The following is a 13,200-nucleotide window of genomic DNA, read 5'->3' as shown; positions in this document are numbered from 1 at the left end:
TTGCAACTGCGGACTTTGATATTTTGGCGGAAGAGAAAAAAGTTGACCCACTAAAAGACTTTCCGGGCCAATGAGAATTGAGCTTGGATATCGCTGATCACCGCGGATTATAGACACGATAGAGCACCACATAGAACATGAAGGAGGCGCAGGTGATAGAATCGAAAGTCCAGAAATGATAAAAGCAGAGAAAAAGCAGCAGAATGATGACCTCAAAGTTTTCAGGCATGGTGGTGTACAGTAAGAGAGGGAGAAGCTGAAAGAGAAGGCAATGGAGATCCTACAAACATATCTACACAGCTACAGTTTTCACACTATGGATATTCCGTATCACGAATGCCTGGACTAGACAAATAGATTGTAAAAATGATTCTATCTCAGACAACAGTTTATATTCCATCGTCTATCATACAGAGCTCAACACGCAGAGGTAAGGCGAACAAAAGAAAAGGAAAAGGACGAAATAGTTTTCAAGATCTAGTGGTGGGAAGCAGCCTCGCCGCGGTAGCCGATCAAGTTCCAGCGACCGATCATCTCACCAACGGTGAAGAAACCAATGACCTCAGCAGCGGTGACACCGGCAAGGGCAAGCTCCTTGGGGCTGGCGTTACGGACACGGGCCAGGAAGTTCTGGGGAGAGGGGAAGCTGAGGGTCTTGAAGGAGGCGGGGTTGCGAACGACGTTGATCATAGGCTGGAAGTAGGACTGGAAAGTGGCCATGTTGCTGAAGAAAGGATTAGTATGGTGTCGGGCGGAGAGCAACGAGGGATAATCTGTGAATTGAAGATTCCGGGGCAGACATACGGAGGAGCCATGTTCTGGCCACGGAAAACCAGGCGACCGAGCTCAATGCCGACCTTGGAGTAGTAGACGGTCGGGGGGATCATAGCTAGAAGGAAATTGAATGTTAGCCATGCATTCAGGGAAAATTGCATCGGGCCCTGTTAAGGTAACCGAGGAGATCCGGCATCCGTCTTGTCACGAAGTTCATCGTAGCAATAATGATTCCAGTCGTTCTCCATCAAATTATATGCAGTATGTTCCAGTCCGCATCCAATGCAGGACTCCGATAAGCTGGGAAGGGTGTCTCTTACAGTCGACGAACGACACGACCTTGCCGACGGGGCCGCCGACCTTGCGGAGGGCAGTGGCGGCATTGGAGAGAGCCGGGCCAGCGGCAGCAGTGGCCTTGGAAAGACCCTCCTGAGCCTTGGAGGCAGCCTGGGAGGCCTTCTCCGAGGAGGATGAGGCATGTCTGACGGCGGTTCTCCGGGTCAGGAACTGCGATTGCCGCAGAACGGCACGGGTGGCAGCGGGCATTTTGGTGAGACTGTGGGGAGGAGAAGGAGCGAAAATTATAATCCAAGCACGGGTCACCCAAGGCAGTCACTGGTATGAGGACAAGGGGGTCCAATGGCGGTTTAGTCTGGCGCAACGACAGAGACCAGAATCTGCGGATTCGCGGCTCGGGAACTTCAGGGAACGTGGTCACGTGCCCCTCGCCTGATGTGAACTTGTAAACAAAACCGAACAGACTACTAGTCTCAACAATGTCAATAATTCCTGCAATTATCAAATTATATCTGTATTACCTGCTGCATATTCCGAAGAGCACAATAACTGAGTATTTTCTACGCTGGTGGAATTGAATTGGATGCTGTCTCATACTCCTCATATTGTTCCTGCGTCGGCACTAGCGTGCCGAGCAAGCAGGGGACATTACAATATTTAGAGGATTTCGATAACCATCACATGGCAGATTACATCGCCTTTTCAAAGGCTCCAATGCTACCTTAAATGCACTCAAAAGCCACTCAAACACTTTGTGACCTGAAAAGTGCATTCGTTTCTCACAATAGCCTTGGCGGAGATATCTTTATCCCAGAACAGTCGGTCCAATCAGAAGTATGGAGTTTGGTCAAGGTTGATCACGGCTTTAGCTTATATTCCTCAATCCGAAATCCGAGATAAGACCAGGACAGTCCGGTTAGTCATCTGCAATCTGGCGTAAGCTGGGTAAGTGCGGCAAAAGGGGGTGAACAATCCAATCTGGATATTCCTTTCAGGGCATCCTGATCTGTTGACCATACACCAGATAACAACCATCTGAATAGTCCGTCATGTCTGAATTTGTTTTTCCATATGAGCAAAAACGCTTAGAGAACGACCTTGTCTCTCTGGAACCCTTTGATGCATGTATCAGGTGCTTGTTGTTTCCCCGCACGACGAAGCTGACTCTTGACTGCATAGCCAGATGTCCATGTAACAAGATTCGTTGAGGAAATGAGAAACAGACCAGAGCTTCTCAAGTATGTCAGTTTCCCAGAGATAAAAAATGAGGACGATTTCAAAGCAGTCTATGATGGGATACGCGCGTCAACATCGGAATGCCTATATGCTATTATCGATAAATCACCAGTTGTTGGTGAATATGCCGGAACAATCGCGCTGGCTTCTACAGACTCTGTTCACGCAACTACAGAGATAGGCGTCATGATCTTCTCGGCATTTCAACGTACCCATGTGACAACGAACGCGATTGGTCTGCTCCTCCAATATACCCTGGACCCACCGTCAGCTGGCGGCTTGGGCCTGCGACGTGTACAGTGGAAGTGTCATGCTGATAATGCAGCATCACGGAGAGTTGCGTTGCGCATGGGATTCGAGTTTGAAGGTATCGCACGGTGGCACCGCACATTTGCGATCGGTAGCTCGGCAGAGGCTCTTGGAAAGAGAAACGGAACTCAACAGGAATTGCCGGGGCGGCATACTGCTTCATTTTCGATTGTGTGGGAAGAGTGGGATGTCAAACGACCGAAAGTTCTTGCACAAATGGAGCGTAAGCACTGATGTTGTTGGATGTACATAGTCCTTTTCTGCGGGGGATGAAACCCTTGTTGTGATCTCATCACTGATTAAACCTGGTTACACACAAGTGGTCTCATGATTCTAGTATCACGAGGGGTTCGGAGAGAATATGCTTGTTAAGCCAACAACTATACAATGGATAAATGTGCCTTCGTGCATGGAAGAAGACTAGCGCCATGTAAAATTGAAGATGCCTAATTTAGATTCTTGATGGATTCGTATAAGGATGGTGCTTACATTAAATTATCCAGGATTTTCTATATACGTCTCCTAGGATATCTAGAGATATTGAGTATTGCGAATGGTGGCCCGTGTGTCAACCCTAATTTGAGATCTTGCACCTTTCGATCTGTATATAGTGGTGTTGCATGAGTTTGAAACCCCCTTCACTCCTTACATAATATTCTGCCATGTTTTCTGCCAGCCAAAACCTGACATTCTTAGTTGAATAAGCTCAACACGTATGTTGAACATGCAAAGTGAACATTACTGAGAACATTCCCAACAATGTACCACATATGATTCATGTACAAGAATCGTGTGCTGACCGGTGTTCTAGTTCTGGCAAGCTATACATAGTAGGTGGACTAAGGCCTGGTTTCAAACTCATGCAACAACACTGTAGCTCTTATACCAAATCCCCGCATAAACCCCACATCTACTTCGGTGTTAATTCCATCATGAAACCGAAAAGGGAAATCAATACGATGCAGGGTTGCATCTGCCATGGAACTGCCGATCAGCCAAGACCAGCAGGCCGGTAATTGCCCGCGTCTCCGCAGCAGATGAGGTGTCTGATGGGATCATGCAAACAATGTAGAACCACCTGGGCATTGGAAATTTAGGCCAGCCACTTGATATAGGTATCCCTCAGTACTTCCATCGAATATAAATATCAATATTACCTTGCCACTCGAACCTCCTGACCTCCTTACCTCCCCTCATCCTTTTCTTACTCGTTCTCTTTCCCCTTCGAGTTCTACTTAGGAATTTTGATTTCTCCAACTCTTAACGTTCTTTCCCCCCTGCTGCGAATTCAACGGTTACTCAGTTGAATTTCAACATGCGGGGACTATTCCTGTTCTACGTGTCCCTCGTGGGCGCTGCGGTCATTGGACCCCGTACTGATGGGCCTGATCAGTGCCCTGGTTACAAGGCCATCAATATCAAAGAACGTGATAATTCCCTTATGGCAGATTTGGTTCTGGCTGGTGATGCCTGCAACTTGTACGGCTCTGATCTGGTAAACCTCACCCTGCTGGTGGAGTATCAGACAAGTGAGTTTCACCTGTTTCATCATTTCAATAGAAATGGCACTGATAAATGAGATATTAGACAACCGCCTTCATATAATCATTCAAGATGCCGATGAGGACGTCTACCAGGTTCCCGAGTCTGTGGTGCCTCGGCCCGCTTCTACAAGCACTCATCGTGATGCTTCTGTCCTCCGTTTTGATTACCAGCCTGAGCCATTTAGTTTCAGAATCCTGCGAGGTGAAGAAATCCTGTTTGACACAACTGATACCAACATTGTCTTTGAGACGCAGTATCTGAACCTTCGCACCTGGCTTCCGAATGACCCCAATCTCTATGGTCTGGGTGAACATTCTGATTCCTTGCGCATGCCAACCACAAACTACACTCGTACACTATGGAGTCGTGATGCGTATGGTATTCCTGCCAACAGTAACCTGTATGGCAACCACCCCGTCTACGTGGATCACCGCGGGGACCAAGGCACTCACGGCGTATTCTTTCTGAATTCCAACGGTATGGACGTCAAGGTCGACAAGTCCTACGATGGTAGACAGTTCTTGGAATACAATACACTCGGTGGCGTCTTGGACTTCTACTTCTTAGCTGGCCCGACCCCCAAGGATGTCAGCATGCAGTACTCGGAGGTCGTCGGCCTTCCTGCCATGCAAAGCTACTGGTCTTTTGGTGTAAGTGAATCTGATGGCATTGCGGGACATCCAAGCTAACGTGCTCTAGTTCCATCAATGCCGATATGGATACCAGGACGTGTATGAGGTAGCTGAAGTTGTCTACAACTACAGTCGTGCACACATTCCCCTGGAGACTATGTGGACAGACATTGATTACATGGATGCCCGCCGGGTCTTCACCCTGGATCCCTTGCGATTCCCGCTGAAAAAGATGACCGAGTTGGTAACCTACCTGCACAAACACAATCAGCATTACATTGTGATGGTTGATCCAGCTATCAGTGATAGTGGTGCGTACGCTTCGATAACCCCATGAATGATTCTCTAACTCGTTTGGCAGATAATGGTGCCTTCAACCGAGGCAAGGAACGCAGTGTCTTCCTCTACCGTGATCAAGACACTCTCTACAAAGGTACTTCTCTTCCACAGGACTTTCAATTACCGATTCTGACCGCTATAGGTGCCGTCTGGCCCGGCGTAACCGTGTACCCAGATTGGTTCAATCCCGATACCCAAGCTTATTGGAACGGCGAATTCCAGCGGTTCTTTGATGAGAAGAGCGGAGTTAACATTGACGGTCTGTGGATCGACATGAACGAAGCCTCCAATTTCTGTCCCTGGCCCTGCAAGGACCCGGAAAGCTACGCACAGCACAATGATCTTCCTCCGGATGCGCCTGCGACCCGTTCTCCGCCTCGCCCTTTGCCTGGTTTCCCCAAGGACTTTCAACCGACCACTGGTGGTTCCGTTGCATCCAAACGTTCCCTTAATTTGGAATCCCGAGACACTAATGGTCAAAAGGCTGGGTTGCCTGGTCGCGATCTAATTGCTCCTCTATATCAGATCGCCAATGCTGCTGGGTCCCTTAGCAACAAGACTATCGACACCGATCTTATGCATGCTGGAAAGGGATATGCCGAGTATGATACGCACAATCTCTATGGCACCAGTGAGTCTCTTGCATTCGTCACACGCAGCCACGATCTTATCTCTAATTTGTATAGTGATGAGCTCTGCGTCTCGCAACGCCATGCTTCAACGCCGTCCCCAGGCTCGGCCGTTAGTGATTACACGAAGCACATTCGCCGGTGCTGGTGCCCACGTCGGCCACTGGTAAGCATCATAAACCAATCTGCAAACGTCATCCTTTTACTAATCTATTACAGGCTTGGTGACAACCTCAGCCAATGGGATAAGTACCGCGTCTCCATCGCCCAGATGCTAGAATTCGCCTCAATCTTCCAAATCCCCATGGTCGGCTCGGACGTCTGCGGCTTCGGCGGTGACACAACCGAAGAACTATGCGCACGCTGGGCCACCCTCGGTGCATTCTACCCCTTCTATCGTAATCACAACGAACTAGGCAGCGTTGACCAGGAGTTCTACCGCTGGTCCTCTGTAGCCGATGCTGCCCGCGAGATCATCGACATCCGCTACCGACTCCTGGACTACCTTTACACGTCATTCCATCGCCAAACAGAGACAGGCGAGCCATTCCTCCAGCCACTGTTCTACGTGTACCCCGCCGACCCGAACGTCTTCAACAACCAGCTTCAATTCTTCTACGGTGATGCAATCCTCATCTCACCTGTCCAAGACCAAGGCCAAACATCTGTTGACGCCTACTTCCCCAATGACCTATTCTACGACTGGCACACTGGTGAGAAAATTACCGGCTCTGGCGCAACAATTACTTTGTCGGATATCGGTATCACTGAGATCCCGATTCACATCCGCGGTGGCTTTATCATTCCTCTGCGCTCGACAAGCGCGATGACGACAACTGAGCTTCGTCGTCGTGGCTTTGAGATTGTCGTTGCACCGAATGATGCGGGTACTGCTAAAGGCCAGCTGTACCTTGATGATGGCGAGTCACTCTCCCCCGATGCTACCTCCATGGTAGACTTCGAGTATGACAACGGCCAGTTGCATATTCGTGGGTACTTTGGGTATCATGAGAATGTCATTGTGGAGTCTGTGACCGTGCTTGGTCAGGGACATAACCATGTTCGCCGGAACGAGGAATCTGAGGCATTTGAGGATGTCTCGTTTGATTCTAGTCGACAGGCATTGACTAAGGCTGTCCACATTCAGTTGACTGGTCCGACGGTCATCGATATCATTGCTTGATTCATCGTAATTGGTTTTTTGCATTTCTTAGGTCAGTCTCTTTTCTTGGTTCGTTTTCTGTTTCGGCTTGCGCTGCATTGGGATAATGTGGGGGCTGTTTACACTATGAATCATAATTCGACCACAGTTCATTCCTAATTGTTGTTTTCACTAAGCATCTCTATCAAAAGCATATCTGTGACTTTGGCCAGTGAGGTGGGTGCAGAGTATTTATGAGAAGAAGGGGTGGAGGGATTTGGTGGGCCTGGTGTTACAAGGCGACATTAGCATTACAGAATGTGGACTAGCGTGATATCATTTGGATTCGTGATAATTAAGTCATTTAACAACAACCACCGACGTGATGTAATGGTAACGTGGTCAACTCGAAGTCACCCGAGCTGAGGTTGAGCCCTGGAGCAAAAAAAGCCCATTGAATACCATTGCTTCCGTACAGTGGTGTTGCATGAGTTTGAAACCAGGCCTTAGACCGCCTACTATGCATAGCTTACCATCTACTTGTTAATACGCAGTGCGCTTACCAAAACTAGAACACCAGTCAACACACGATTCTTGTACATGAATCATACATATGTGGTACGTTGTTAGGAATGGTCTCAGTAATGTTCAGTTTGCAAGTTCTACATGTTGAGCTTATTAAACTACAAATGTCAGGTTTTGCCTGGCAGAAAACATGGCAGAATATTATGTAAGGAGTGAAGGGGGTTTCAAACTCATGTAGCACCACCTTATTCTTACCACAATAGGTCGGAAGGTCGGTCCTTCCAAATAAGTAACTTCGTCTGCGGTTAAGGAAATTTGAAGTTGGGGATTCAAGTCCTTCCGTCGGTCGTTCTTTTTGATTATTTCTTTTCAATCTTATCCTTCTCTTCTTTTACTGCACTTGTCTAGTTCAGGGCCCCTATGATGACGGGGTTGTCTCCCGTACTTCTGTGTCCTTACTAGTCAGTTACTTAATAACGTAGTTTGTCTTGTCAAAGATCAACAAAGGTGCATATGAACATCCCCTTGCAACTCACATGCTGTTGTCGACATTTTCGTGTCATATCAAATGCCTACGCAGGTCAAGACGTTGGCAAACACGCGTGTGAGGCATCAACTTAGGTACTGATGTAAGGAAGAGCATTGATTGGACCAAGCCAAACCCGACCTAAAACTACCACGCCTGAAACTCGGACGCATACTCTTCGTCTCCATATAGGCCAAGAAACTGCTAAACCAGACCCTTTCTCGAGTGGTTTTTTTTTTTTTTTTTTTTTTTAAAAAAAAAAAAAAAAGGGCAATTTATCCCACTACGCATTCGAAGCTTCGTCCGAATCCCTTCTCAAGGAGAAAAGCCCGTGGATTCCCAATCGATGGTACCGCTATCACCGGTCTCTGGGACATTCACAAAAATAACATTCCAGGCTTTTGTCTGTGGACAAAGTCTTAAATTGTAGCTTCAGCTGTGATACCATTCACGCTTAATTTGATCTTGCAGAATGCTTTGTTGCTATAAACCAGACTGCAGAGCAATCCCCGACATCATATGCTAATTTGAATTTCGGGTCATCTGCCGGTAATTAGACGCTTGGGGGATTGGGGGTAGGTGCGGTGGTGACGGTATAATTGTAATTATCGTCTTGATCGTATCAGGTAGAGGTGTCACATGAATCTTTTATGCTATGGAAGGTCCCCTGAGCCATGTATCTGCATTCACCTGAGAGATCAATTCCCGATCAGGGTCGATCAGGGTCTGGGGTATGCAAGCCATGAACGGTCTGGTCATGTGGAAATCAAGGGGGACTTGTGGCTGTCATACACGTCTACTTAAGCCAAGCATGAACTATATTGACGCTGCAGGTCGAGTGGGCCAGTAATAGGTGCATTGGCTGCAGGATGCAGGCTTTGTTGTGGCCTAGCACGGATTCACATCGAGCCTGCTTAATCTTTTTGTCCTGTACCAAGCAACGGCTTTCTACGAATTACCGAGTAAAGTCGGTGAAGGAGCTCCTTAATGATTAGGAGGCTTATGCATATTTAGACGCACGGGCCATTCAGCCACTGGCTCTAATGATTATGCCCTACTCTGGGGAACTCAACGCCAGGACAGATTTTTAGAGCCTCTTACGGAGTACTCCGAGAATACAGTCAGGCAATAATGTGCTTACGCATATGATATCATTGGTTGCATTATGCGTTCGCATATTTGGAAGCACTGAAAAGCAAGAACATGGAAATTGCGATTTACCTAATCTTTTTAATGAGTCGCATTGGCAAGGCTAACCAACTATGAGGGATAAATCAGGCAAAAATCGGATGGCTCTTTGACTCCCACGGGGCCCAAAGGCCAAGCAATTGTTCCTGCATCAACCCAAACATTGCCAAAGGACCAAAGTCAAATGATTGGGTCCCTCCCAAGCGCGACTATTAATATCCGCTATAAGAAAATTTGCGTTAAACGAATGACTTGGGAGTTAGGCCCGCAAAGCTGCCTAAAGTTAACTAGTGGGCGGACTACTCCGTTAGGGTGCAGTGGACGGTCGCATTGGGGCACGGGCGCGTAAGCGATAACTCGTATTTTACTCGGCAAGTCAAACCGAGATGACTTATTGCTTCATGGAAATATCACAAGGGTCAAAGAAATGAGCCATCATCTGCAGGGTTGGGGCAGTGCGCATAGGGTCTCTTGGTTGTTTCACTACGGTGTCTTGGATCGGGTAATTCTGCTGGTGGGGCCAATGAGGGTCCTCGGCAGACCCTCTCGCTTACGAACGGACTCCGCCGTGCACGGAGAAGGCGATGCCTCTGGGTAAGAGGCTGGGAGTCCTGTAACATGATCGTCCGGGTTGATCAGTCGATCGTCATTCTCCTTCAGGGCTTACTGTACGGAGTACTGTTCTAACCCGTACATACGCATGGGATTCCTTGAGTAACGAGACATAGGGGGTTTCGAATAAGAAGGGGGAATAAGGGAACTCTATAGAGAACCTTCGAACTATACGGAGTAGAGGGGCTGAGATGAGTCCAGTGACCCTAGAGTAAAAATACATCTGTACAATTAGCTCTTAACGTGGTTGTAATGTCTCACCTGTAAGACTCTCCTCCACTCAGGCTCTCCCCCAGCAGCTCATGCGGTGGGTCCACCCCGATCCCTGTAGCGGCATTGCCACGCCGAGCGCCAATCAGAAGTGCCTATCGCTTGCTGGAACCCGCAATTAGCCCCAGGGGAGACCATCCCTGAACCAATCTCAGCCTCCTGCTTTTTATCCTTTTCAATGTATTGTAAAGTGTGGAAAGTGTAAAGTCCGTGGATACAAAAGACCCATCACCCACCGCAACCATGGAGCCATATTGCCTGTGCTTCAACCCGGGGACCTACTAGTTCGATCCACTCGTTTTCTGAACTTGTTTATAATCCGATCGTTCCCCCTCCCTAAATTCTTTTAATTACTCTTCCCTTGTTTTTTATACTCTACACTCGCTTGTTCCGGTTGCGCATCGTTTCTATATAATCATGCCTTCTTTGATCAAGTTCGCTGCCGCGGCCCTCGCCGTGGCTCAGGCTTCGGCTCAGACCTACACCACCTGCAACCCCCTCGACAAGTCTTGCCCTGCTGACAAGGGTACTACCGAGGCCAGCCAGACCTTCGACTTCACCCAGAGCTTGGACGGATGGACTACCACTGCCGGAACTGTCAACACCGGCTCCTCTGGTGCCCAGTTCACTCTCGCCAAGCAGGGTGACGCTCCTACCATTGAGACTGATTTCTACATCTTCTTCGGTGAGGTCTCCGTCACCATGAAGGCCGCTCCCGGTACCGGCGTTGTCAGCAGTATCGTCTTCGAGTCTGATGATCTCGATGAGATTGATTGGGAGGCTCTTGGCGGTGATTCCACCACCATTGAGACCAACTACTTCGGCAAGGGTGACACCTCCACCTACGACCGTGACACCTGGCCCGCGGTCTCTGACCCCCAGAACACCTGGCACACCTACACGGTGAACTGGCAGAAAGATGCCACCACCTGGTCCATTGACGGTGCCGTTGTCCGCACCCTGAACTACAATGATGCTCAGAGCGGTACTCGCTACCCCCAGACCCCCATGCGCGTGCGCATTGGTATCTGGGCCGGCGGTGACCCCACCAACGGCGAGGGCACCATCGAGTGGGCTGGCGGTGAGACCGACTACAGCGATGCTCCCTTCAACATGTACGTCAAGGCCGTTACTATCAAGAACGCCAACCCCGCCGCGTCGTACACCTACTCCGACAAGACCGGTTCCTACGACAGCATCAAGTTGAGCGGTGCCGCTGCCCTTAGCGAGACTGATAGCACTACCTCAACCACCTCCTCTTCCAGCTCCAAGTCTTCCGAGACTACCACTGGTGCTACTACCCTCGCTACCACCACCCACTCCTCAACTGCTTCCACCACTGGTGCCGGCTCCACCACCACCTCCACCTCCACCTCTGGCAGCAGCTCCAAGGGCTCCTCCAGTGCCGCTGGTTCCGGTTCCGCCTCTGCCTCCGGTTCGGCCGCTGGCTCTGGCTCGGCCGCTGGTTCCAGCTCCGGCACCAGCACCACCGGCTCCAGCTCCAGCGTTGGATCTGGCTCCGCCTCCGGTGCCAGCACTGCCGCTAGCGCCACTGCCTCTTACAACGCCGCTGTGAACGTTGCCTCCAACTACCTTGGACCTCTTTCTATTCTGGCTTTGATCACTGCTTTCCTCCAGCTGTAAAACAATCATGACCATGCTCCTAATCACGCCTCATTGATGAACAAACCAACCGCACTGGGCTGGAACCGGATGTTTTGGAAATGAAATGAGGAGGGGGTTGGATATACTCGGTGAATTGGTTTTTGTATCTTTTTTCTTTGGTTCATTTGGTGTTCATACCCCCGCCTTATGAGTCTCATGCTGTATCTATCTCTATATATCTAGATCTTGAATAGATCTAACGACTAATAAATTTATTCCCTTTCCATCATCTTTCTTCTCTATCTTGATCTTAGATAAGTAAATAAACATTAAGCTGGATCTTGACCGGTCATGCAAGGACGCGCGTGCCCAGAAACTTGTCCTGCAGGCTGTTGTTTATTTTGGACGATTTTCAACCCGCATCCTGAATCTGCAGTACAGTACGTAGCTGCAGCCCTGTGCATTGTGTAACTAAATCTGTGTAATGGTGTAACCAAAGCCCCTTTCAACCCGGCAATTCCTTGTTCTGAGCTCTATTGTAGAGACTAATGTAGAAACTAGTGGAGTTCCAGAGATCCTGTGTTCCTTTCAGATCGAACCATGGATTAAATCAGTTGGAGATCTAGCCCTTAACAGAAGTAAATTTCATTCATGGTTCGTGATAGAATGTAATGGATGCCTCGGTTGCATTTGCCTTGAATTCAATGTTCTAACAGAAATAGAACAGTTCTACCATGGAACGAATGGTTGAGCAGGTTTTCTTACAAAGATTTGTCCATTCAGGGTCCATCGGCCGACTGGAGTTTGGATTGTAGTGCTATTGGTTCATGATAAGAAAGTTGATGGGGTTTGGGGCTGTTCCATGGTTCAACTTGTGCCGAGCCGTGGAAGCAGAGCTGCTGCCCATAGATTCCATTCGTTCCTTGTTATATTTTCTTTATTTATGGAATCCCTTAGAAGTGAGTAGTCATGAGTTATCTAATGGGTGGATTTTATTACTTGACGTTTTAGTATGGGTCTTGTTTTCTTCTGTATCTGCGGTCTAGCATGTGGAGCCCTAAAAGCAGCCTGTTGAATCTGACGGTTTGGTGGAGTGTTCAGCCTTGGGACTAGGATATGGAGCTCATCAGGTCATGCGTCAAGTATACACTATACAGACCTTTTACGTATCTATCCACGTATGTACTACAAAGTATTCATGCCTATCAAACGCCGATAGTCCAAGCGCCTGTGGGTACTTCTCTCTATAAATGACTCTGTATCAAAGCCAAAAACATATAGTATAAGTCTCAAACAGACTCCATCTTCACTCGAATGCCCTCCAGCTCGACTATCAGCTCCGACCTCATAGGTACCACAGCATAATTACAAACAACATTTTGAACAAGTTCAGTCAACGAAAGCATTAGCTCGACAATAGTATTCCCCGCCCCACCTAAGATTCCGATGCATTTGGTATAACATTCTTCCCACGTAAGATCATCAGCAGACAAGACCCGTTCGAGATTATGTTTTATTTTCCAGGCTTTGATTTCGCAACCTTCCAGGGGAGTGCGTAGATGCTCGCAGAAA

The 13,200-nt window shown here is 48.5% G+C and overlaps 4 protein-coding genes across 4 annotated transcripts; 3 read left to right on the top strand and 1 right to left on the bottom strand.

Annotated features, from left to right (window-relative positions):
- Positions 1–477: 477 nt before the first annotated feature.
- On the bottom strand, positions 478–1,320 carry N7503_012041 (F1F0 ATP synthase subunit g; the record flags this gene model as incomplete). Its single annotated transcript, XM_057071587.1, has 3 exons — positions 478–724; positions 805–889; positions 1,095–1,320. The coding sequence occupies 3 exons, from the start codon at positions 1,318–1,320 to the stop codon at positions 478–480; spliced, it is 558 nt and encodes a 185-aa protein (XP_056918198.1).
- Positions 1,321–2,283: 963 nt separating this feature from the next.
- On the top strand, positions 2,284–2,850 carry N7503_012040 (GNAT family N-acetyltransferase; the record flags this gene model as incomplete). The annotated part of the gene is made up of 1 exon (XM_057071586.1): positions 2,284–2,850. The coding sequence occupies one exon, from the start codon at positions 2,284–2,286 to the stop codon at positions 2,848–2,850; it is 567 nt and encodes a 188-aa protein (XP_056918197.1).
- Positions 2,851–3,931: 1,081 nt separating this feature from the next.
- On the top strand, positions 3,932–6,944 carry agdC (putative alpha-glucosidase; the record flags this gene model as incomplete). Its single annotated transcript, XM_057071585.1, has 7 exons — positions 3,932–4,145; positions 4,204–4,811; positions 4,861–5,104; positions 5,155–5,226; positions 5,275–5,763; positions 5,819–5,927; positions 5,981–6,944. 7 exons carry the CDS (start codon positions 3,932–3,934, stop codon positions 6,942–6,944), a joined length of 2,700 nt encoding a protein of 899 aa, XP_056918196.1.
- A 3,496-nt stretch (positions 6,945–10,440) lies between these two features.
- On the top strand, positions 10,441–11,667 carry N7503_012038 (glycoside hydrolase family 16 protein; the record flags this gene model as incomplete). The annotated part of the gene is made up of 1 exon (XM_057071584.1): positions 10,441–11,667. The coding sequence occupies one exon, from the start codon at positions 10,441–10,443 to the stop codon at positions 11,665–11,667; it is 1,227 nt and encodes a 408-aa protein (XP_056918195.1).
- Between the last annotated feature and the right edge of the window lie 1,533 nt (positions 11,668–13,200).

Source organism: Penicillium pulvis, assembly GCF_028828015.1.
Source record: "Penicillium pulvis strain IBT 33274 chromosome Unknown scaffold_8_segment0_segment0, whole genome shotgun sequence".
Lineage (NCBI taxonomy): Eukaryota > Fungi > Ascomycota > Eurotiomycetes > Eurotiales > Aspergillaceae > Penicillium > Penicillium pulvis.
This window is presented reverse-complemented; position numbering and strand designations above follow the sequence as displayed.